This window comes from Indicator indicator, chromosome 21 (assembly GCF_027791375.1).
Source record: "Indicator indicator isolate 239-I01 chromosome 21, UM_Iind_1.1, whole genome shotgun sequence".
Lineage (NCBI taxonomy): Eukaryota > Metazoa > Chordata > Aves > Piciformes > Indicatoridae > Indicator > Indicator indicator.
The window spans coordinates 8,788,802-8,815,520 of record NC_072030.1 but is presented as its reverse complement, the minus strand read 5'-3'; the positions used below and the strand labels follow the sequence as shown (position 1 = coordinate 8,815,520).

General features: G+C 40.2%; 1 protein-coding gene across 1 annotated transcript in view; it reads left to right on the top strand.

Moving 5' to 3' along the window:
- Window positions 1–13,527: 13,527 nt before the first annotated feature.
- The window catches only part of MICAL2 (microtubule associated monooxygenase, calponin and LIM domain containing 2), a 94,868-nt gene continuing 81,676 nt past the window's right edge, over window positions 13,528–26,719 (top strand). The window contains exon 1 of the mRNA XM_054390751.1: window positions 13,528–13,791. Coding sequence (XP_054246726.1) covers window positions 13,528–13,791 — 264 coding nt within the window. The remainder of the gene's footprint in view (window positions 13,792–26,719) is intronic.

Below are 26,719 nucleotides of genomic sequence, written 5' to 3'. Positions count from 1 at the left end.
TTTTCCTCCTTCTCTTGTTAAGGCTTCTTTAACTTCACTCGCAATGTTCTGTCTTTTCCCATATTTACAGATTGGTGGGAGCAGGGAGGTAGTTGAGTATTGATGTACCCAAATACACGCTTAGTCATGTGCTGTGATGCCACTGAGTTTCACCTGGCACACCCCAGCAGATGCAGTCCCTCCCCTGTTTTCAGCAGAGCCATCTTCTCTGTGGTGCAATTGTAGATGACAGGATTTGTTTTACAGCGGTGACACAGTGTAATGATAACCTTGCCAGCGCTAAGGGGAGGTGGAAACAGCTGAACTTTCTGCTTGTATAGCACACGTAAAAATTTCACTCAAGATACTCTAACTTGAAGGTTTTGGTCGGTGTCACAGAACTGTCATGAACTTCCATAAGAAGGTGTCAAAGTGGCAATGAGACTTGGGCCCAAGGTTCTTTTTTCATCCACTAATATTGTATGTAAGTTACTAGGTTGGGTTACCCCCCTTCCCCCTTTATCTGTTCTTTTTTCCTCTTGTCTAAATTTATATTCTAGATTATGTTCTTATCGCTTTTGATTGAAATTCCACCAGTGCTGGTGTTCAACTTCAAAGGGATCAGAAAAACAAGAAGTGGGCAAGAATGGAGAGAAATCCATTTTAGAGCTCCTGTGGTAATTGTGTTGGTAACTGTTGCTAATAATCTGGCGGTTCAGCCTGGGAGCTGTAAGCATGTTGGAGTTCTTGTGTCTCTTACCAGCTGAACTGCCTGTGCCTGTAAGGGGGCAGTCGCCTGTCAGAGCCGGGATGGGCTCTCCACCCTGCGAGCGAAGTGCACTTCCTCTGCCTGCCCAAGGCGTTTGTATAATCCAAGAAGTGGAGTCCCACTAGCAGCGGCTGTGTTGTGTCCCTCGTTGAGATCCTTGCCTCTGTCAGGCATATGCCTTAAGCAGATTTACTAATCTGACCTTTTAACCTGCTGATGACTAATAGATCTCAGCTAGAACACTGTGAGACATGGTTGCTCTGGAGCAGCCCTGCCAAGAAAGGTCTGCCGGGAGGTAAAAGGAGTAATCATGTAAGTGCAGCTGCCCCAACACCAAGAGGATGGCCTGTAAGGGGCCTGTCAGCTTCCCTTTTTAGAAAGGAAGGGTGATTTATGCCTGATGCTGTACTGACCCATTTAGGATATAGTCTGACCTGAAAATATGTAGGTGAAGTGTTCATGTGTTGCTATACACTGCCTGTCAAGGTGCCTTGGGGAAATATGCTCTGCAGAAGTCAATTCATAATTAATCGATACCCTGGATTTTTAGAAATTCAATGAAGTGCTGCCTTCTGCACTTTTTTTCCTAGTAATATTAGACTAAATTTCTGTGTTCAGAGTGCTGTTTCATGTGTACATCTTACAGGCAACAGTAAGAGAAATTGTGGCTCAATGCCTGTAACATGTACCTCTTCACTGTGTTTTAGTCTCCTTTTATGCAAGCATATGGCATCTTTTGTCACAGTGAATAAAAATCAGATGATACTTGAAGAATGCTATCATGTCAGTCATAGAAATTATTCTGGATGCTTTTGACTTGCTGCATTAAGTAAGCATTGGGTAAGCAAACATTTTGTTGCTAAGGGTTTAGAATTTTACTCAGTGTGTTGATGTTGCTTCCCAGAGGCGGTGTGCTGGTCATGTTTACTGGCAGGACTAGTGGGCAGCAATGGGCAGAGGTGGAAAAGCCCCAGCTATATGTGGTGGGGTGAGGAGGACCTTGGGTTGTGGAGCACAGATCGTATAAAACACAAGGGTTTTTCATGAAAGGCTCTAGCCTAATCACTGTACTATATTGTTGGATGTGCATGTGTGTGGTTTTAAATGTGTCATCTGAAGGGGGCAGGTTAATCTGGCTAGAAGGGAGCTAATTTTTCCTACATGCAGACAGTGGTATGTCTGATGGACCTTGTTTGAAAGGAATTTCCAGAAGTTGATAGCATCAACAAAGTAGTCATGCTCTGTCTAGATTTGATAGAGACATTAGGTCTGACAGCCTTCTCATCCTCCCTAGCTGCAGCAGGCACCAGAAGCACCACCAAAGAGTATAAAGCCTTTGCTATGATAATCTGTGCTACACACTGGAAAGGATCTTTTGTACTTGACCTTAATGTATTTTATAGTTATCTGTGCTAGGCAGGAAGGAGGGTGGCGACCAAAACTCTCTTCTTGTACCATAAAGAAATGGACTGATTCTGTGACTGTTGCAGTGGCTTCCTGGCTCCCTTTCGTAAGGATTTCTGACATAGATGTGTTGGTGTGCTTCTTTTTTTCCTTCCCTCCCCGCCCTGTTCTTTAAGTTATATCTGGCTGTAGTGTGACTTGGATGCAATAGGAAGCACTGTTCCTTGAAAATTTTGCTTCCAGTACTGATACAAATACTCTTTAAATTTGTTCCATACTTTTTTCCTCTTCAGATTATTTCATCTGAGGTTTAGTTTGTATGTTGACTGCATTTTTTTTTCCTTCCACGGAGTGAGCTCATACTGTGCAAATTGTATCCTTTGAACCTGATGTGCCAACTCTCTGAAACTTTTCATGCACACTTAAAAATTATTTTTTAATTTTTAATTATTTTTAAATTGTTATTTTTCTCTCCATGCAGTGACTGCACAGGACCTGAAACTCAATTGTGATCACATGTCTGTGGGTATAGGATGTACTGAAGAATCTGTTTTTAACTTCAGTTCAAAACGGAAAGATGAAATACTGCCATTTTACATGTAGCCTTTATACAAGTAAAAACTAATTTTGTGCTGTTTTCAGTAGAGTTGTGTAGAGAGCGCCAAGGATGTTTTACCTTTGAAAGATGCTGCAGCAAAACCTGTGCTGTTTTGTGTGTAGCTCTTGGGGTACTGATTATGTTGGTGTTTAGTCACAGAGGTAATACAACCACTGTGTTAGGGCATTGGCTAATCCCTTATTACTAATAAACTAAAGCTTGATAAGTGGAGTGTAGATAAAGATCTGGGTGCACATTTCAGTGAAGTAAAAGCAATATTGTTTGCCTGTACGCTGGAGAGAGGGAGAAATCTGTACTGAAGCAAAACTTGAGAGAAGTCCAAGCCAATATTAAGGTCTTAGGCTCAGTAACAAAATTGGGGGGGTTGGAAAAAAGTATTTGTAAAGTGGAGAACTTAACAATAGTTCCTTTGTGAATAGCTTTCATCCAGAAATATTTCTCTCCATCCTTTTTCTGGTGGTTCATTCTCTGCTTTCCTCCTTGAAATTAGGGCATGTTAAAATAAACTGTATGTAAAGGAACTGTAATAGTGAAATACATCTTCATATCTTCTCAGTTGGTTTGACTTTAAGTGCGTTGGATGAATGGAATTTGGGCTTTCTTCTGACCAGAAGCTGAGTGAAAAGAAGTCTGTATTCTGGTAGCTCCTGTTCCCCAGTTCCCACTCTTTGAAGGACAGGCGCAGTGAGGGAGGAGCACAGTGCTCAGGGGCTCAGGCTGTGTGGGCTCGCCCTTGGGGACCACATAGGGGCTGTGGGTAGCCTACAGCAGCTGGGTGAGGGTACAGCTGCCTCACACCCTTCCTAGTGTGGCCTCAGGGGATGGCAGCACTGAGGCACGGGCCAGTGGGCATCCCACCAACTGGCAGAGGCTGGGCTGTGCTAAAGCAAAGTCAAACTGACCCAAGATCTTTTTGTAGGCCACTTTTCTACCTAAACAGTTTTCTCTAACAAAGCAAGCTCTAATCAGGACCTTGTGTACCAGGCACTCTGCAAACTCAGAACCAGTTAATCCTTTCTGAAAATGACAGACTGCTTGAGAGTTGGGGGACCAAAGCAGCTTTAGCTCTTTCTTCCTATGGCTGTAGGAAGGGGAAGAAGTGTGATGCCTGTAATCTACTCTGACACTGGGAACATTTTGCTCAGGTAAGCAATGTGTAGTCACCACATCATTTCAGGATCCTCAAACAGCTGTAGCTGTTATATGTGACTTCATGTTCATATATGGGTATGAAATGCTGACACTGTCTTAAAGCTTTCTGGATATGACTGACATACCTGTCTGTCTTTTTTTTTTAACCTAAACATGCTGAACTCTTAAAAGCACAGTTTACACTGAATTTTAGATGTGTATACTGATGTTTGCCATAGTCTGCTACAAATGCATTTTTTTCATTAAGAAATTTTGAATCCTGCATACAGTGAAGTGAATGTTAGGACTAGGTAACAGTGAGAAAAGTAACTTTTTAGAAAAAAATTACATTGTTCTTTACCTTGGCACTTTAGAATTGCCTGTGTTCCTGCAGAGCCTGCCTGCTGGCATGCAGTGGAGTACACATAAGTGGAAAACCAAGTTTTCCAAATGAAAGAATGACTAATGAAGAGCCTGATAACATCATCTATGTATTTAAGCATAGGTCATTCTGCTTGGTAGGTGATTGGAAGCAAATGGCCAGTGTTGCATAAAGACTTTAATATGAGATGATGTATCCACCTCTGCCCTTCAATATTGTTGACAGGACCAGCAGAGAATTTAAACCTCAGGCTTTTATAACCAAGCAGTGCGATGAACAATTGCTTCTTAAGAAGTGCTTTTTTGGTATTTCACATTTTCTAGTAAACTCTTCTGTGCTGGAGAAGATGAATCATTTAGTTCTGATTATATCTCAGCTTGCCTTGTGAAAACAGTGATGCATTTGTGATCTCTCCTTGGATAATGTTCTGCCTTCAGATTTTTTTTTTTGAAGGGACTATTTCCAAACATTTTATTCCCACTGTTGTTGTTTTGTTTGCTTTTATCTGATGGATTTCCCAAAAATAATGTTTTGAGATGTATTTTGTTGTTTGAGTGAGAGGATTTTTCATCAGCAGAAATGGATGATGTTTTTGTAACTCTCTTGGAATCTTTATTTGGGTTTTTAATACTTTGTGGTTGGTTGTTTTTGTTGTTTTTTCTTATTTTTTTTTGAAAGACAAGGCTGAGAGAGGGTAGAAATTGTCCTGCATGTGGTATGGTTAGTTGGTTATTTTTTTCCAAAAAATACTGTTTCTGCTTTTAGAATCAATATCTTTTCTAGTCTCTTCTGGTAACTATGGGTGCAGTTTACAAGGATTGGAAAAAAAAAAAAAAAAAAAAAGAAAACAGTGTATAAAGCAGTCTTAGTAGCTTGCTTTCGTCTTTGTCTTGTCATCTAAATGTTCCCTGGAGTAGAGTTTGGTGTTTAACCTAAATTTTCTGGTTTTCCACCACCCTCTGGCTGACTTGTCTGGGTGTGGCTTCACTGATGGCTGCTTTTCGGTGGTGAGTTGACATTGCTCTAACCAGGGAACATATCATTCAAAACTCAAAAGTGCTTTGGGGATTTTTTTGTTCTTTACCTTTTTTGTGGTTCCCATGGATTTCAGTGTGACTGATTACAATATCCTAGTAAGCCACATTTATAGCCCTGTTAGCCATTGAGTGCTAACTTGCATTAAAAAAATTACAAGAATAGAATGTGTTGATTCCTAAAAGTGTGCACATACACATATGAAATAATGCCCAGAATTTTTTATTTCTTTGATGATTGGCACTGCAGTACTGTCTGTGTTTGCAGTGGATTAATCCTGGTTAGTGATCTGGAAGTTTGATGTCTAACATTGAGGGCAGCTCTGCCAAATGAATTATCATGGCCCGGGAGCCCTTGGGGTCTTACAGCCCTTGAGCAGCCCCAGTAATGGGAGGGAAACATACTGGAGAGAAGATATATAACCTGAGATCCTCATTTGGAAAGACAATCTGAAACGTATTCTGGGGAACTTTTGGCAGATATTCTGTGAAAGCTAACATTGGTGCTGTTAATTTTCTTTCCCCAAGACATATCCTGAGCAGTTTACTTCAGCACAGCCATAATTTCATCCTTTTACTTAAAAAAGCCTCAAAAAACCCATTCATTTCCTCGCTTACAGAAATCCTTAGGGGAAACAAAAGCCAGTCTTGTTTTTGTTTACACTGTTTCTTGTCCTTCACTGTAAGGCACTTTCTGCTGTCTGCAGCTGATGTCTTTGGGCAGTTCTCTAAGTAGCCGCAGTGCTGGTTCCCTTTTCATAACTTCATAACTCCTCTGGATCAAGAGTGGCCACAGTAAGGGAACAGGCTGTATGTGGGCATAGGATGGCTCCCAGCTGGAGAAAACAAGGCGGCATTGAAACAGGTGGCCTCCTTTGCCCCATGCTGCTTGCTGGGAGCTGCCAGCTGCCTTGAAATGTGGTTGCACCCCCTTGGATACTGCTAGAGGCCTTTGCAGTTTTGTGTTGCTGTGTCGATTCATAGTTTGTCTTGCTGATCCATCTTTCTGGATTATCCCTATTCTCAAAGTGACACAACCAACGTTATTTTCATGATTGCTCACTAAGTCTTATTTTCTCCTGATTCATGCTTTGGTTCTTTTTTCATAGTGTATTCACCTCCATAGCTCTGTCCCTTTGCATACAAAAGGAAAGCTGTACAAGTATGCTGGGGATTTTGCTGACATAGCTCTGTCAGCTAGTGGGATGTTGTGGTTGTTTTTTTTTTTTTTTTTTTTTTTTTTTTTTTTTTTTTTGTGTGTGCTCCTTGGACAGAGTGGTGCTAAGTTTTCTCAGTGACCTGGAGGTGAGCAGCAGAGAGGAAGACTACAGAGCTGTGAGACAGAATAGGATGTCAAATATCACAGTGCCAACGGGGCAGGAGTGGTGCTGGAGCTGCCTCTCCATTGTCTTTTTGTGCTGTCTGCCCCTGCTCGATGTGCCTGGCCCTGCCGCCTCCCTGCTGGATGTGATTTCACTAATAGTAAATAGAATATTACTTGCTCTCTGAATTAGTCTGGCCCAATGTTCTAACATCCTACATAAGCAGAAAAACATGTGCTGATCAGAACTCAAACCCACTACCTGTTCTGTGATCAGCTTGTATATCTCTGCTGTTTCAGTTTGAGAGCTTGAAATTGTAAGTGTTATAGGAAGTGAAAGGTAGGATTTCCAAAGACCTTAAAGCTTGTCCTTTTAATTGTTTGCACTGACAGTATTTTCATAACATGTTTCTCACTTAAATAACAGGTGCCTTTTCTGAAGAGGTATGCTTACTTGTGGGCTGATCTTATCCTTGTAGCATACTTCTTTCCCTTGTGATCCTAACCTAGGAAAACATCTGCATAAACTTTCTACAGTTGTTTATATTTTGTTTCTAATCTACTACAACAGAGATGAAAAATGTTCTTTCTTGCAACCAGTCTAAACAGGAGTCGGGTTTTAATATCTTATTTATGAATAACATCAACCCCTAATGACTGTGGCTTAATCATCTATAGTTAGCTTTGAAGATGTAGACTGTGTGGAAACTTAGGACCTTGTAATAGAGCTTTTAGCACCTTTTGTTAGAAGTAGTAATTTTAAATACTTGTTGTAGCCTGTACAGAATAATAACTGGGATGGAGAGATTTTTTCCTCAAAACCACTGGTTTTAAATTTTAAAAATTTAGAGTTAGTTCCCAGTGTTGCAGGTATAACATCATTACTTTTTAAAGAAAGTTTATTTATTTTACGGTTCAGTTCTCAGCAATGCGTCACTTTCTGATGAGTTGTTTCAAGTATATGCTCCATAGAGATGGCTGGAAAATTATGCAGTGCCCATTCATTTGGAATGCTTGTGCCTGTGCTTTGCAAAATGAGCATCCAGGGGTCTTAGAGATGCTCACAGGTCAGGGCTTCCTCAGCAGGCAGCAAAATGGTGTGAACCCCATGACTGCCAGTTTTCTGCTCTGTGTTATCTGGAACCTGGGCTGCAGGAGTGGCTGTATGGCAGCCCTGGTGCAGTCTGCCTTGGGCTTGCCAGTAGGGGCAGATAAGTTTGAGTCTCCATCTCTAGGATTGCACATGTGGATCCTTGGGCAGCATCCCTGCTTTACCCATGCCAACACCATATGTTTGCATGAATGGAGACATATGCAAGCTGCTGGCTTATGGGGGTTGATCTCATTTTCATTGCAAGTGTCCTGGAGCATTCCCACAGTAAAGCTGGAAAGCTCAGACTAGTAACACCAAGAACAAACTGGACTATTTTTAAAGCTTTCAACTTTAAAATGTGTGGAATGTAACTTAGTCTGTGTGGCAGATAAAATTTGACAGATAGGTCACTTTATTTTATGCTTCCTGTGAACATACCTAAAACATTCTTTGAAAAGTGTACTTGTGCATATGCTTCCAGCTACATTTTATTGTGGGATGTTTCCAGATGCAGCAAGCTAAATTGGCACAGCTGCACTTGTTGGAAGACTCTTGTTTGAAATGTCTCATATAACTTCAGCAAAACAAGCTGATAGTGTGTACAGTAACCTTGTAAGTTCACCGGCACAGAGTGTCTCGGTAGGAACTGTTTTGAATTCCGTGCTTGGCCTGAAAAGTTATTTTGCAGGAGTTCTGTGGAAGTCAGCTTTTTATAAAAATACAGAAAAGTCATCTGGTTGTTTATAGAGAGAGGCTGTTTGCAAGGCTTTGTTCAGAGGCAAATTCTGTTTCTGTTGAGATCGTGCATCCTAAGAAATGTGTTTTCTATATGTCACCAATAGAAAACAAGTATTTTTGTGCTTTTCCAACTAGCTGTGAAACGGAGAGCTTCACTTGTTACCAGAATCACATTTATTTTATTTTTTTTCCTGTCCTTTTATGTCCATATTAGGAAAACATGTAAGGAAACCAAACCACTAAAAAGCTATGTTTCCTCCAGATAGAAATATTTGTTTGAAATGGTTGCCATGAAAACAAAGTGCCTAATGCATGGAGAAACTTAAGTTGAAAAACCTAGAAGGTCCTGTAAGGTTCTGTCACTTGCAAATTTCACTTGTAGTGGTATTGATATTTTAGACTGAAGATTTAGATTTTTGTTGAAAAGAGAGAGCAGAAACAGTGTAGTTTTTAGTATAAGGAATTAGTGAATGATTACTACAGAGGCTACAGAATCCAATCTTTTGTTTCTCTTGACGTTTCTAACCTTAAGCAAACAATGAATGTATTGTACCCTGTACATCAAACTAAAGTCTTAATAAAAGAGTTTGTTCTTGGTGAACATTGCAGAATTAGGGCTGTATTGAAAAGGGAGTTGGGATTAGTGGTATTGAAATGTGAGGAATTTAATTAATTTTCAGTCTCCTTGAAGAACATGTCAAATGTTAGAAACAGAGTATTAAGGGACTAAGGAAGGACTTAAGTGCTTAAGTTTGAATTAAAATTAGGGTTGTTCTTTCTCCAGTGGGGCAACTTTTAATTTTTTAGTATACTACCTCAAAACATTGCTGACAACTTACATGGTGCTGCTATCAAAGATGTAGGCTACTTTCATGTAATGACTCCTGTATGCCAGCTTTATTGCTTCCTCTGTTTTACTGAAATGCTTCATGTGCAACCTGAATCAGTTTCATACATACATTTAGCTAATGATAATTAGCGGAATTACCCTGACAGGGGAGACAGAAGGGATCATCAAAATGCAGCCCTTCTTCTTCCTAGTGTCTGCAGTTTGTCTGGGAGCCCTCCAGATAATCCTGTAACAGCATGGAACCTTGAGTGGAAGGCCAAATTCTTGTATGTACTTACAACATCACATGTGGGACCTAAAATGACAGTCCATGTTAACTATGAATCCAACCCATGGATGCTTTTGCTCTGGCTTAAAGGAACTGTTTGTCCAGTCTTTCCTGCTCTCTAACTCACTCCTTTTCTGTGGCCCTAATTTGTATAGGCTTCTGTACCAGCTGGTAAAGTTTCAAATAAAAACTGTATTTTTGGATTGTGCTTCCAGAGGAAGTTCAATAGTCAATGTGAAAAGCATAATTTAGTTTCAGCATCAGTACTCACCTTGATGAGACTCTTGGATCTGTGTTTCATCCCTAGGGTGAACTATGTGATGAAAGAAGAAAGAGTAAATGGTAATACTCTAAGAACTCAAGTATTTCCCCAAACACTTGGTTGTTTTTTTTCCTCACTAGAGGTAAGCAGTTTATGCATTGCCTCTTAAGTCTTTGAGTCAGTTACAAAACAGGAAACTTTAGTTATAGTTAGGAATTAATTTGTTCAACTTGGTGTCTTTACTGCATTGTTTCTAATGAGTTATGTGCAATATTGCAGTGAAATATCAGTGATTACTCAGGAAAAAAAGGCATACTTTTCCATGAGCTTCTTATACTTAGAGGACCATCTTCTTCTCTATCATCTGTCAATACAGTGTTCATGCCCCTCTCCCCTCCCCCTGCCAAATATATAAAAAAGTGGTGTTTCTAGCAAGCCAGAAACCCCAGTAACCAGTCTCCTGTCTCATTCTGCTCTTCTGACCACAGAATGTGGCCATTTTGGAGAACGTGACCCCTGACGTAGTGAGGAGAAATGCTTTGTTGATGAGCAAATGTCTTTGCTGAGATGCCATTCCACAGATTTTCAGAGTGGACAAGATGAGTGTTTGGAAAGCTCACGAGGAGAAGATTTTGTGCCCTGAAAGAATAGTCTTAAGTCCTAGCTTTGCAGTGTTGGAAGAGGGAAGTTTTAAGGCTGTGGAAGATGTCCCAGTTGTTCTCATCTGTTCTCTTCCTTGCTGGAAGCCTAGGCTTGCTGCATGTGTTTGTGTGTGTGCAACAGCAGCTTCCACTGGTTTGCGTCATGCTAAAAATGGTTTCCTCTCCATCCTGCCTGCAGCAGCTCCAGCCAAGCATCTCTTCTGTCTTTTCCTCAGCATTATCAGCCCTAGCACATGCTGTTTTTCTTCTAAGGTTGGTTCAGATACAGGTCTACCCTTTTAGCTTTTCACTTCCCCCACTTCCTTCCTGAATAGAAACAGCTGAGGCTATAAAAATCTCCTCTCTATGAGCAGAAAAGATATTAAATTAAAGAGCTTGTGATCAGACTCACTTATCAATTATGCCAGAGTTAACTTCTAAAGATACTTGCGTTACATGAACATGATAAGTCTTGTGGTGAGCTAATGAAAACAATGGAGAGGAAGTGTTTTATAGCTCTTGTGTTGGTCAAAGTCTTTGGTAGCACTGAGGCAGTAGTGATGTGAGTTTATAGTGGTTAAGAAAACCTAATTTGGCTGCCACTTGCTCAGCTGAAATGTCTGAAGTGGAAAGTTTCACTGGCACTTCCCCATTCCCCAAGAAACTCTTCATGATTATTTTGTGAGAAAAATACTTTGGCTTTTCTATTTATATATATATACATATATAAAAATTTCAGCCAGGTATAGCACTCAGGTAAAGTAAGTGTTTATCCTTCATTTTGATTAATTTTAATTTTCTTTGTCAGTGGGTGTCTAATCTTGGGGTGCCTTTTTAAGCCCTGTTGTAGCAACTTACACTGTCCTGTTGGTATCTTTAGTTGTCCTGTGTTGCCTTTCCCTTGCAATAGCACTTATGTGTAAAGCTGAAGCCCAGACGCACATTAACCTCTCTGTATGGCAATCCCCTACTTTTCCCTTTCCCCTAGGAACTTCTGAATATATTGGTCAATTCTGGACTGATCCAAAACTGCCATGCAGCTCTGCATTCCCAAAGCCAGGGCTGGTGAGGGTAATTCTGGGCTGTACCTGCCCTGGGGTAGCGAAGGTGGCTGGCCTTCTTCCTGACAACATGCACTTATTGGAGGGCTTTGCTAATTAGTCATTGAGGATGTGAAGCTGAAAAGGTGCTGGATGCCCCAAACTACTTTTGAGTCAATGGAAGTTCTTGGCACTCGGTTTCTTGAAAACTTACACCTTCTGGAAGTCATGGCATATAAAATGTTCGTGCTTTCACCTCACAAAGCTCTTCAGAAAAGGACATGGATCGTACTATAAATGAAGTATGCAGAGGGGAAAACAAAAATTGACTTATTCTTGGCACTAAATATTTAATCATGACATTTGGTCTAAGAAAATGTACAAACTCTCAAGATTGCCAGTTTATTTTACCCACAAACCAACAGGCTGATGATGTGCACACAAAGGTTATTTATTTTGAGCGCAGCTGGGGAATGTGAGCATTCCAAATGCTTCCTTCTGTCTCCCTGTGGGATCTCTTTAAGTTGTGTAATAATTGTCTCTATTAGAGGATTGTAAGATAGACACGGTAGGTCTCTGCTTAAATACACTGGTTAAGCTTTCCTTTTTCTTCTTTGAAGGAAATGCAAGCAGAGAATGAATAGTTTGTGAACAGTGTTAAATTAAAAAGCATAACTTCAAAGGCCTTTCTAACAATTTATTCTAAAACTATCAGCTAACAGATGATGTTCCAAGGAAAATAACTAATTATGTGGGAGGTTAGGTAAGCATTGATTTTAGGTTTTGGTTTCTTGGACTGGTAGATAATTCTTTAATAGCAAGAAAAAGAATACATGCCTTAAATCTCTGGGCTTCAGTCTGGGTAGGCTCCCATCTGAGAAAAACTTTATACATAGTCTATAACAATTTTCTTGGAAAACATGAAAGCCATGTGGATATTTTCGTGGACCTTGGCTGACTCTAAGACACTCCCCATTAGAGATTGAGATAAGGTTAAAGAAGGATAAGGGAGTGCTGCAATGGAAGTGTTTTAGTTCTTTCAAACTTAAGTTCATTTAGAATAGCATTGCTCTTACAGAATGTAAGGGCATTTATCTGGAGTATCAGGCACAGTTTCACAGTGGTCATGTTACTAGGAAAGGCCAGTGGGGCTTAGTGGACCAAACATCATTATTTTATATCATCAGCACATGACAAGGTGAGACTCCAAACACATAACTTTAGCGTTAACATGGGGAGACGTGGAGATAAAATTCCTTTTCTGTGCACTAGAGCACTGAAATCTTTCTCGTTTTGGCAAAAGTTAGAAAAAGGGGAATGCTCTGGGGTTATGTTTTCTGTATCTTCAGTTCTGGTGTAACTTGTAATGTTTCAGCTTTGCCTATTTTGTGCACTTGCTTGTTGCCAGTGATTTTGCTGATTCTGAGGTGCTCTGGCTCAGCTGTGCTCTTGGCCCTAGTTTGTGCAATAGGAGAAAATTCCCTCAAATAGTGTTGACTTTTTGCTGCAGGCTTCAAAGAATTCATAAGACTTAAAACATTGCAAGAGATGTACTTGCAGTGACACAAATTCTGCTTGGGAAAAGAATCTAGACATTTGTTTTCTCTTATTCTATTATCTAGCATTGAACAAAAAGAAATGCTCAGGCTCTTAGTGAAGCTGGCTGTTTCTGAAACAGTAGACTAGAGTTTGTAGGGTTTTACTTTCTGAAGTGTGTGTCATGACAGCACAAGTATGTTATGCTTATTTGTAACACTTGTGTTGGATGCCACTAACGTTTTGTACCTAGTTACTCCATCTCCATATGCTGTGTTTTTATGTTCATATTGGATATGCAGTTTGTAGGTGTAATTTTGTTATGCAGAACATGCTTTCAACATGACCTGTGTTTGTCTTTTCTAGGAATTACATGCCTGGAAGTACTTGGTAGTGTTGATCACGTGTACCTCAGCATAACAACTCCAGCTTAATCCTTTTCAAACGCTTCTCTCAGAACATGGGGGAAAATGATGATGAAAAATGCAGTCAAGCTGGCCAGATATTTGAAAACTTTGTACAAGCATCAACATGCAAAGGTACCATTCAGGCCTTTAATATTCTCACTCGCCAACTTCAGTTGGATCCTTTGGACAATAGAAACTTTTACACCAAATTGAAGTCAAGAGTGACCACGTGGAAGGCCAAAGCTTTGTGGAACAAGCTTGATAAAAGAGCAAGTCACAAAGAATATAAACGTGGAAAATCTTTTATGAACACTAAGGTAAGAGGAGTTCAGTTTTGTATTTCATAGCTTAGAATCTTTCAAAAGGTGTATTGAAACAAATTTAAAACTGTGGCTGGTATAAACTGGTCTTGACACATTTTCAGATGTTTTTGCTCTGCAACTTCTGTGGAAGTACACAAAAAGTAAGAGTGGTCCTAAAACCACCCTGCTTTACAGTCTGCCTCAAACATGGCAAAAAGTTTTATGCACTCTTTAGATATCAGCATCAATCAGGCGTAAGTTCTAAACTCATGAGGCAGTAGGCTTCTTTCATTCCAGGCTCACAAGAACTACTTGCTTTATTGAACAGGGAGGGTTTTGCAAGGTGCAGTCATAGTATATTCAGTAGGCTTCTCAGCTGCTGCTTGGTGCATTTTGTAAGAGACCAGGGCTGGCCAAATGTATTTCAACAGCCGTTCCTAAACTGTTCTCTGGAAAATGCTATGGGTTTAAATACTGTCCTGTAAATGGTTTTTCACAAGCACAATATGGATAATTGCTGTGTAGTAGTTACTGCAGGGGCATGCTTGTGGGAAGAACAGGAAAGGATCTCTTCAGCAGAATTTGCAGTATCTTGTTTGATAGAGAGAGCCACTGAATATCAATATAGAACTTGGTGACAGAACTGTACAAAATAATCTAGTTCATGACACTTGTTTTATCTATCACAGAATATTTTTAATAGCTTTATTACAGAGTAAGTCACTTATTTACTGCCAAGTGACAACTGAAGTTGCCCCAAGAAAGGTAAGTTTTAAGAAGCTGCTTTATAGGTGTAGAACAAGGATAAAGGGCACATTGGCAGGTAACTAGATAGCTTTAATTAAAAAATCATCTATGGTTTGCTGTCACTGAAGTGTTATTTTATGGACTCAGTAGACCGTGTTGAAAATCTTTCTTCTTTGCATCATTGCCTTGAAATTTCTCAAAAGCAACAGGGAGAAGGACACTGTGTTACCTTCAGTACATATAGAGATTGCCTATTTATTAATCATCATTTGAGCTTATTAAAAATTAACTTTTCCTAAGTTAGTAAATGTCCTCACTACAGTTCTTTGGAAAATGAAGAGCGTCATTACAGCTGTTTGCACTGATTACCTGAGAGCCTCAGCTTCTCTCCTTTCCTTTTTCCCTTCTTTTTCCGTTTTGACCTGTGCTTCCTTCCTCCCTTTTGTTCTGTGGAAAAGGCTGTGCACATATGTCTTTGAGAACCTTTGTGATCAAAACAGACAGGAAAGGGAAGGAATGAGAAAGTGACTGATGAATAACAAATTACAGGAGATATTCCATGTGCACCTCACCTATACATACAGCCCCATGTCAAAGTTTCCATGAGAAAATATTTGCAGCAGCAACAATAGATAAGGCAGTTTTAAGACTCGTGAAGTACAAAAAAAAAAAATTTTAATTTAGGTTCTTCTCTCTCAAGTGTGACATCAGAAAGCCAAGGCCTGGTTCAGCAAAGTTCTTAAGCAAAGTGATCAGTTTTTATAAATGGTAGGAAGAATTGTGGAAATTGGTTGGTACCTAAAATACAGTCTGTGTCATGCTTTACAAGGTTGCCAAGCTGGAGGCTAATCAACACCATTCATGGTGTTGAAAGTATGATATTCTTTCTTGTTGAGAGTGAAGATATTTACAGTGGCATGGTGTAAATATTTGCAGAAATTGATAGACATACTTATGATGCACATATGATCAAAATGTGGCTATAGAATGGCTGTATGTGTATATAGATATTCTGTGAAATACTTGTGGATGTTCATTATGAGGCTGGACCATGCCCAGACCTGCACTTCACTGTGTCATCAGTGATTTAACTAGAGAAACATGATTTTGGTGAATTGAAGTGGTAACTGCAGCCTGTGGGCTCGGTGGGGCTATCTACCCAACATTCCTCACACATGAATCACAGTCTACTCTGAAAGCCTATCTATGCAACGTGAATGAGAGAGAACACTTGAGAGAAGTCTGTGGACTCCTGCATCATCTCAGTGGAGTACTCTGACAGCCACACTTAAGATAAGGAATTCTCAGAAGTGCTGGCAGTCCAACCAAAATGCCAGTGAAGAGAGATTAGGCTAGAATTTACATACCATGATTTTGCTCTGGTGCACCTGGTGAATATGAGTTTCTATCGTTCTGGCATGCTACCATTTTTAGTAGTGCAGCAGGCAAAGAGGAGTAAATAGACTAAATCCTGGCAGAGGTGCCAGCAGTCAGCTCTGTGGAGTTGCCTGAGGACTGATGGGAGTAGATCAGCCTGGAGTAAAAATCTTACCTGTTAAAGCAGGATCACAAAATGAGTTAAGTGGATTTTTTGCAATTGCAGCTCTGTAAACAGAGCTAAGGTTGATAGTAGGCATTGTTTGAAAGAAATATGTGACTTGAAGGCATTGCATGAGGTTATGGCCATGAACTCTTGCTGAGTCTGTAGCTGACGGTTCTTCTCAGATAAAGCTTTACAATCTGGCTTCTTGCAACCTTCCAGGTCTTTGGAGGACATAAAGGAGATAAAACATGGTTGAGATCTAAAGTACTTCAGGTTATAGGGTGGTTTGTTTTATTTGTTTGTGTTTTGTTTTTAAACAAATCTGCTGCCTCACACAAGTGAGTGTTTTGTGTATTTTTGTTTCTTTCAGTTTTTAAGAGCTGAATACTGTACATGTTGATTTTTGTGCTTATAAACTCTTCAGCCACACTTGATAGTCATTACAATATACAGAAGTTTTATATATACAGGTTCTGCTCCTCTTAAATATCAATCTTGTGTCTTAACTTCTTTTAAAGAACGCTGCCAAATATGGCTTTCAGAGTTTCTGCATTTATTTGATTTTTCAGCTGTGTCAAAGGCTTTGCTGAATTCTAGGTAGACCACATCCACAGCCCTCCCCTTGGCTACCAGGCAGGTCACTCAGTCACAGAATGAGATCAGATTGGTTAGGCAGGACCTTCCTTTCCTAAACCTATGTGGGCTGGTTGTCTTGTGCATGCCTCTTGATGGTACTCATGATGATCTGTTCCATAACCTTGCTAGGCACTGAGGGCAGGCTGACAGGCCTATAGTTACCTGGATCCTCCTTTTGGCCCTTCTTGTGGATGTGTGTCACATTGGCCAACCTCCAGTCATCTGGGACCTCCCCAGTTAGCCAGGACCAGTGATAAATGATGGAGAGTGTCTTAGCCGGCTCTTTTGCTAGCTTCCTAAGCACCTTAGGATGAATCCCATCCAGACCCATTGACTTATTAGGATTTAAGTGGCACAGCAGGTCACTAACTACTTCCTCCTAGACTTGGCCTTCCAGCGTTTTGGTGGGGGTTTTTTGTTTGGGTTTTGTTTGTTGTTGTTTTTTTTTTTTTTTTAATAGATTAGGTTCCCTTTCAAAAACTCCTTTTAGGAAATATTGCAAGACATGAACTCAAATTATTTATGACCATTTTTCCAGGGCTTATGTAAAATCACAATAGCTCTTTTTGGTAGTGTTGTATGACATCTGTCTTACCTGGCCTTGGTGGCATCAGTATCTTTGCTGTAGGAAATCTCCACAGGCTCCTCCAGTGGGGTGATGCTTTAACCAAGGCAGCATGACAGAGAGTGTGTGACTTGAGAGGGAATGGGGGTGGAGGGGAACTGGGGGGCCAGGGTATGAGTCAGCTGAGGAGGGGCCCTGGTTCAGAAATGGGATGGAGGCTGGAGGTTTTGTGACTGACTCAGCACTGGCTCTGAGCCTTCTCTCCCAGTACTAACCACAGTGGTGTACCCTCGAGTGATACAACAGGACAGTCTTTATCTGCCAAACCCCTTCTGCTCCTTTCCATGTCGTCTTTGTTTCTAAACATTGTCAAATGAATGCTTTGGGAGTTAATTAGAGCTATTTCACTTGGTGTTCTTTTTACCACAGAGCTGAGAAAAGGAGAGATAGTCCAGGTCGTGTTGAGGGCTGCCATGTTACTTAGCCATAGGGTAATAGCTAAGAGGAATGGGAACTAGGTCTCTCTCCTTGTTATTTGGTAGGAATTGGCTTCCTACCAGTCCTCAGCTGTTTACAAACATCTTAATCTGCAGTCTTGCTCCTCATAATAAATGGGGCAGATTGGCTTCTGGATGTCTTCCTCTCCCTGCTCTCCACCTTCCTCTTTAGCGCTAAACAAATACTTGTCTCTTAATTAAGCAAATGATCCTGCATGTATAAACCTGCTGGTATTGCAGTTAAATATCTTCCTGAAGTGCTGGCATTTGTTGATCCTTCAGAGGCAACTCAGATTTTCAGCCAGATTTCTTCTGGTACAGAAGCCAGTGTGTTTTTGTGTTCAAGTGTCATGATTGCTTGCCCCTTGAGACATATTTTTTGGAAGAGAGTAACTGAATTTTAAGATGAAAGAAGGGAATCTCAGATGTGCTCCAACTTTAAAATACCCTTATTACAATGAAAACTTTAACATGTTTGCTCTATAAAGAGCGAATGTCCAGATGGCACATCCCTTTTGCTGAACATACTAATCTCTTCAAATTAATACTTGAAATGGGGAGATTTCCAAACCTGATAATCAGGGTTTACAATGGACATCAGACTTATCTAAGATGTTTTAGATAGCGTTGCTAACTCTCTTATTATCATAAAAATGTGTTCCTGTGAAGGTCATAAAACTTGAAACTAGAAGTGGAATGCCATATTTATAGGAGGTGTTGTGAATGAAAGGTTGCGGGTTTTCACAAAAAGACATTCAGCTGCCTTTAAAAAATGTATTATTATGAACACATAGTGTTTGGATAGCAGCATCTAGAACCTATTGAGCCATTGGGAGTATTAAAGACCATGTTTAACTGACTTCTTAAGTGTCATCTAGGTGTTTATTTTGATATTTGTGCTTTGCTTTTGCCTTTTAGGAGTGGGCATCTAAAGCCTTGCTCCAGATTTCCACTGTAAATTTATTTTAAAGATTTTTAGTAACTTTTACAGCATTATTTCAAAGTAGTAGAAGATACAGGACTAATGGGAATGAGTGGTTAAGGATGATTTGCTTGAGACTAGGGGGCAAGCAGCATGTCACTTAAGAACAAAACCTTGAAACCTTCTTGAACATTGTGCATTTATTTCTCTAAGAATTTTTAGAGGGGGGATGGAGAGAAGCTTGGGTGATGACAGGATGCACAGCAGACAGAATTCTTTGAAAACAAAGCAAACTATTAGACTCTTTGAGCAGTGCTTTAAACTGAAATTGGGCCAAATTACATCAGCAAAGGCAATGTCTGGCATGTGATTTGTTAATGAAATCACTTTATTTTTATTATCCTACAGACATTTCCACAAGGACACGATTTTACAGAAAGGCAATGAAGCTCGGCCAAAGTAACATAATCAGGCAGCCTAAATAAGACTCTTTCAAACACTTGGGAATTTTGAAACTTTTGGCTTGCAAGATAACAGTAGCTTTACAACTGTATTTTAACAGTTCCGTGCTGCTTCGCTGTCCCGTGCTTTTAATGGCTTTGCAAGTAATCGGCAGAAGGGAACTGTCCCACCCTGACCTGATTTCCTAGATATTTTTCAAAGACTCCCACAGGGAGTGACACCCAGTTACTTTCACACAAAACACTGCTATTGTCACCACAAGTGGCTCAATTAAGTTTGAATGAAGGAAAAGGTCATGGCAGGGTGTGTTCCCCGAACTGTGGCTTTGTGGTGCTTTTGGGTTTGAGTGTGTGAAGCGGCAGGACTGTGTCCGTGCACCAGGCAGGGTGGGGTGCATGGGCAAGGGGTGATCCTGCACCGTCCTGGCACACAACTCGTGCCCATACGTTGCTTAGGTCAGACCTTTCTTTTTGGCCTCAGAGACCCTGATGGTGCCAGATGTAGTTAGGGCTTTGTTGTTAGCAACGTTTCCAGCTTTGCTCGGGTTATGTTAGTATACTGATAAGTGAGGAAATACATAACATTTTCTACCAAGAAGTGATTAAACACTTGGCTGCTAAAAACGAGATTTCAGACAATAAGGCAATTTCCTGTCTCCTACGGTTCAGGTCCTTCCCGAGGTTCCCATGTCTGTCCTGAGAACTGGGGGTTTGAGGATGTGGTTGCTGTCTTTTCTCATTCTGCTGATAAATCTAACTCTAAGCAGATAGATTTTAATATGTTTTTGGTAGAATGTAAAGTTCTGCAGTTCTAAGAGTTGCTGTGTAAGAAGTGAAAATGCAAAACACTTTATCAGAAGCTGCTCCTATTTCAGCCATGAAGAGTAGCTTGTTTTCTAAGGCCATGCCTGTTTCTGCTTCAGAAACCAACAGATACTGCCTTGCTTGTCTTGCATCACACTTCGGATTTGTTCATTTGACTAAGATGTTAACTTAAGGAACCAGGTGTTTATGCCACACTTTGAATTTCTCCTGTGTTACTTGCTTCTGCTGCCCTTTGAACGAATTACAAGAGCAGCTTTAAAAAGACCTCTGCAACAGCAAATACTTCTTTCTGTGACTGGTGTCCACCTCTCCATCCTGTCTGTAGCTGGATTTACAATTCAGATAGAACAGCTGCGCCAGGGTGAATTGCATCTCAGATTAGAAAACATTGCGAGAGGCAGCAGTGAGCTTCCTGCCAAGGACTACACACCCAGATCACTAATAATGAGTTATGCTGATCAGCAACTGCTCAGTAGAAGGCAAAGGCATTTCTTTCAGGCTTGGGGTTTTTATTTGGTTGGGGTTTTTTTCTGTTTGGTTTGGGTTTGGTTGGGGGTTTTGTTTGTTTTTGCGTGTGTGGTTTGTTTGTTTTGTTTTCTCTCGTTTGTTAACATGGTAGGAAATAATTGTGTATGGTGGGAAGCCTTTCCTGCCAGGTGAGGGCTGTTGTGACTGGTGGGGCAGCCATTGGGGCTGCTGGCTGGCTGTGGGGCAGCAAGGGCTGGGCTAGTTTGCTTGGCTCCTGTTTGGCTGTAGACATCTGAGGTAGTAAGTTCACACTGCCTGTCAGCTCAGATGCAGCTCTGATAGTGGCAGAATGAGCACAGCTGGTGGTGTTGAGGCAGGTGCCTCCATCTGAATTTCACCATGGCTGGAATGTGAAAACAGAATCATTAATATGTAGCTGTGTAAATAAACATCTTCTGTGTATGTTTATCTTCCTTCTGTTGGATATTGGTGTAAAAGACTCTTACACCTTGTGATGTACAATTTGCTGCCAAATTTTGTAAACTTAATTTGCTGCCCGTTCTTTTTGTATTTTGTCACCTCTTTCATAGTTATTTTTATTTTTCAAGACTTTTTCTGTCACTAATAAGGGCTGTTATGTACCTTCCTTGTTTTCAGACCAGAAAAAGGTTCTGAAAATAAGAACTAGAGGTGCCAAAATCTTGACTTTCACAGTGTGATATGCTGCCAGCAGCTGCTCTTGTTGGTTCTGTGTGAGTGCTGTTAACGTTCCACACTCTCAGAAACCTTCCTAAAAACGTTACACTGGGGATACATTTTGTAATTCTCGTTGTTTGAACTGTTCAAATCCATCTTGTTTGTTGGTGCTATTGGATGCCATATATCTAAGAGGTGCTGGTTGGTTAATTTCCAGTGTTTTCAAACTGTAAATAAAAATGTAAAAAGTAAAAGCATTGTCTACACATAGTAAACCTGTATATGCAGATGACCAGTTAAATAAACTAGGGGTGGGGAGGGAAATACGGTTATCACTCTTGGGAGCTGTATTGGGCTGTACTAGTTAAGTGGCTATGAATGCACCCACTGGCAAATGCAGTAGCTTTGGAAAGTGCATGATAAGCTGGAAGAAAATAGATCCCAGGAGCCTAGAATTGCTGCTGCCTTGTACAGCATTGCATTTTGAGCTCAGCCATAGCTGTCATACAGTACTGTGTACTTACTCAGTTTACAAAAGCTGAAAATGATGGGATGAAATGATTCAGCTTTTGAAAAATTAATAATAATTTCTAAATCTGGATTTTGACTCACCTGGTGGCTAGATATCTATGATCTCATGCACCTAGTACAGGTTTCTAAAAGCCAAGTCTTAGCTGGGTGTTGGTTAATAACTGACCTAATATACAAATGTATTTAAGAATATATTTGAAAATATTTCTGTAAAATTACCTTAACATAATTTGACTCATCAATTGCTTTAAAAAGCCAGTTTCTAAGTGGAAACTTAGATGATTTATTAGATTGTTGTAATAGTTGCTTAACCAAAAAAATTTAGGTTCAGTGTAGTGTTTAATCTCTGTAGAGAGACCAGACTGTAGAAACAGTGATAGGGTTTGTGTTGGTTGGTTGGTTGTTTTGATTTGGTTTTTATTTTAAGTATATTGCCAACTTCTTCCTGTAGTAAAGCCAGGGTTGTTGACCAACTTGCCTGCATGCTTTGGATGCCATAAAGCATGAGAAATCTCTTCCTCGTGGTCCATAGACAAGTCCTCTCCTTGCTGGCCATCCCCTGACCCTAAAACCATGTAGAGGATAAATTATTTTCTTGCAATGGCAGTCTCACGAGTGTCACAACTCTCAAGGCTCCTAAGGAGCAAGGCTTAATCTCTGCTGTTTTGGAAGATGAAGTTCTTACTGCCTGTGTTTCCCTGTTCTCCAGTTTTCTGTTTCTGGATGAATTGTTTTGTTTCATGGGTTTGGTTAGAGATTTTTGCCAAGGATAGCCTTAGAGTATTATCTCTCTATGACAGACATAAGTCTACACACGAGGGTGGGGAGGGGGGAAGTACTTAAATGCTGTCAACTGTATTATGACTAGGATAGTCAGGCAACATTCTTTCTGTGAGGTTTGTTTTGTTTTGATTGTTGAAGCAACTGGCAAAAAAAAACCCTTGGTGTGCAGGTTTTCTTTAGGTAACTCTAACGGTCGCAGGCAAACTGAAAGTTTCTGGAGATGCTTTTCTGTTTTATATGTACCAACTGTGATTTAAAAGTAATCCTTATTTTTGTAAATTGTTATAAAACCCCTGAGATCAAGTCAAGTATTTAAAATATGACCAATGCCACCTGAGAGAGTTCTTCAGAAAAGCTCCAGATAACAAAGTCCTGACAGCGTTGATGTATCAATGAAGGAACTATTGACCTTCTAGTACACTGAATGCATGCAGCCTTTCTTTAATGTGTTGCATAGCAGACTTTAAGTTTAAGATGTCTTTCATACCATTGTTTTAATTTCAATCTATGGAAAGGTTTTTATATGCAAATCTAATATTAGTTCATATATCTAAGACAGTAAGGATAGATGGCAAGTGCATTCAAATTCATCCAGGAAAAATGAAGGCAAGTATTTTTTTCCATGCAGAAGCTTATCTTCCAAAAAAGAGAAAAATATGCCAGTAGAGAGAAGCCAGATGAATGCAATAAATGTACTAATGTTTCATTTCTGTCACTTTGACCCTGTAAAACAGGAGGGAAATAAAGACAGATCCTGTGATCCCTGAATCATGCTGTGTCCAGCTGTGGGTGCAGCAACTGCAGGGCCACAGTGCTGGGGAAAGAGCTCTGTCCAAAATCAGCCTAGATAAGGTAGCTGAAATACATGTTACAGTGTTTTAGGAAGAAAAATGGCAATTTCTCCATTGTAGCCACTTGCAGATTTGAGTGCTTTTGACAGATGATGACAAAACTGCATATTTCTGAGAAGCACAGTTGGGAATACAAAGGGTCAAATACCGGTGGGGTGGAAAGCAGAAATGAACTTGTCATGTTGTGCTTCTTGCACTGCGACAGGATTTTTTTCCTGTGGTTGATGACAGTTAGGGATGCATGAGCCTCAATGTTCCCAGCTGGCTTTGAACTTCCTCAGCAGTGGTCTTTACGTGGTGTTTGCTCTCCAAAAATGTTTGTTCAGTGAGATCCAGATAGTCTTCATAATATTTTAAGGCAGATTTTAGAACTGTATGTAGTGCATTTCAGTAGTGTTCACATAATGCTTTGGAGAGTTATGACTCCTCATTAAAATACATTTAAATGAATATTATTTTTGCCCAATTAAGTATTTTTAACCTTATTGATTTTATAATGAGCTCATAAAACATAGTATAATAGAGGAAAATACGATTTTAAAGATTACTTAATTTTTGTAGGATGAGTTTAATTCCTATACTTTCTCCTCCTTCCTTTGGAAGAATTAATTGTTAAAAATTTTAATATTTGCATGTAGCATAGATGAGTTAACCACAAATTTAGGGTATAAGCTTCATCATCTGGCCTTTTTCTAGAAATGGGGAAAGAGCTTATTTTAGGTGGGCACTGTACCTTTTCTATGTATGTATGTAATCAAATGGATGCTTCCCAAATCACTGTCATATTTAGTTACAGCTATCGTCACCATTCTTGATAGGGTTGTGTTCTGGTGTCTGTTAGTAAAACCAGTTGTATAGGAATGGCAGCTTTCAAGTCAGGCAACAGGCAACAAGTACAAGCATCTCATGCTATGCAGGGCATGTTACTGTCAGGAGAGCACTGTAAGTGCATGGCTTTAGTGTCTCTGGAAAATGAGCTATTTTACAGTGAGACATCCTCCACTGGTGCCAGTGGCTGGGTTGGTTTGTTGAAAGGAGATGACAAACATTTTGTAGCAGGGTCATTGTCTAAAGAAGCAGTGAGAACCTCAGTAGGGTTGTTGAGTTTAGAGGGGCAACCATATGTTGAAGTGCTTTGGTAGACCAGGGCTGCAGCAAGATTAGACTTCACATCTTAGATTGAAAAGATATGTCAGGCATGCTGTAAGCTTCACCTTTTTCTTTTATTTTCTTTTTTTAAGTTAAACTTAATCTTGACACTTTTAACACTGCCTGCCATTTAGTGGCATATAGAACTTTATTTTTCAGTGACTCAAGTATAATGTTTCAAACATGAAAAGTATATTTGTTTTCAGAAGATTGAGTCTATGTGTGAGTGCACTGTTATATCCAGAGGCTGTCAATGAATTTATGTGATAAAATCTGAGACTACAAGTGGGAGATGAACTTAAGTCAGTAAGTCAAGAATTTCCTACTGAGCAGTCCTATTTTTGCCAGAAGCATTTTTATGTCTAGTAAAGGGAATGAAGTGAAAAGTGTTGCAGTGGAGAGAGCTTCCTGCTGCAGCTTCTGGTAGTTGTCTGCCTTAGCTGCTTATGCAGCTGTTCCTCTTTGGAGCCTTTCCAGGGAAACTGCTGATCTAGAAAATGTGTTGTTTCATTACATTTTGTGCCTGTCTTGGTTACATCACATTTAGCTCTATCATGGATAAACACTTGCCCAAATCCATGTGGCATGTAATCTTGTGGAGTCAGTCAAGTTAATCCTTGGTGTATCCCTGTCACTTTGGATGTTGCAGGAAGGCCAGAGCTGATGTGAAGTCCCAGAAAGATCTGGTGACTATGAAAATGAACACATCCAAGGCCTAGAGCAAACGAAGGAAGAGGGTTTGCCATGGAAAAGCAAAGTGTTCTGTCGCTCTGCATCCTGCAGCTCTCTGGGTGCAGGCAGAGCCTCCCATCACTGCATGGGGAGGCCCACAGCTGTTGGGGGCACCTGTAGGACCAGACAGCACTTCAAGGTGTGTGTGGAAAGCTGCTCCTTGGGGATTGTTTCTAGCACCAAGATCTAGTCCTATAGGCTTTGAGTTCTAAGTGATGAGTAAGTATTGGGTAAGTATTACATATTATCTAAAGGAAGTTAAGGAAGTCAGGCAGGTGGTTTCAATTAGTATGTGTGCATTTAAACTGAAGAATAGAAATGGTGTTTCTAACTTGGTGTGCCTTAGAACAACAAAGGGTGACTTTATATATCCAGTTGCTCTAGAGATGGAGTCTAAAGTTGATCTCTTTTTCGCCTCCAAATCAACTGAATGGGAGACATGAAGAAAATCTTGAATTCCTGGGGTGATTGTAGCTTCTTTCCTTACCCCAAGAATACATGAATAGTGAATCATAATTGAACATGCTTATTTTCTAGGACTAATTTAATGATTTTGTAGCTTGGGCAGGAGAGGACTGAGGGATTTAGAGCAGGAAAGTTTCTGTGTATTGGACTGAGCTAACATGGGATTTGTGTATTTTTTTTTTTTTTTACATTTTTCAAGGTTAGGGAGTAGATTCTACATGTAACTTGCTAAAATGGATGAGATTTCTGTGACTGGGGCATTGTGGAGTGTTATTTTGTTGTTGGTGATTTTTTGCTATTTTTCTTTCCGGTGGTATTCGTTTTGTTGTTTGGGATTTTTTTGATTGGTTGAGTATTTTTATTGTTTGCTTATTAGACATAGAGACAGCAAAAAGTACTAGCACTCCTTTTCTCTCCAAACCTCAGTTGTTTCTGTATGAAAACCAGTAAAGGTGTTCTGCAGATTCTCAGCTGTTAAACTGCATATGGTTTTTCCAGAATGGGATATAGGGGTCTGGATTCCCAGGCTGCTTATTTTAGTAGTTGAAGATGGGAGGAGTTGCAAGAGGCCCCTACTTCAAATCCCTCTCTCCTTTTCCTCCCTATTTTGTAAGTCATATACATTATATACTACATTTGTACATTATGTACAGATGATATCAAAAACCCGTGCCTGACACAAAAGTCATTTTGATTTTAGAGAGGTAACTTGTGCTCAGACCAGCATGTAAAACTTTCATGGTCTTATTTATCACAGTCAGTAATTAGTATCATTCACATGCAGACTGTTTTCAAGAAGAGCAGATGACATTAGCTTACATAAAATTGACATTAAAAGTAGTCATAGGATCATAGAATCAAGAAGGCTGGAAGAGACCTCAAAGATCGAGTCCAACCTGTCACCCTAAACCTCATGCCTATCTAAACCATGTCACCAAGTGCCACGTCCAATCCCCTCTTGAACACCTCCAGGGATGGTGGCTCCACCACCTCCCTGGGCAGCACATTCCAATGGCCAACCACTCTCTCTGTGAAGAACTTTCTCCTCACCTCCAGCCTAAACCTCCCCTGG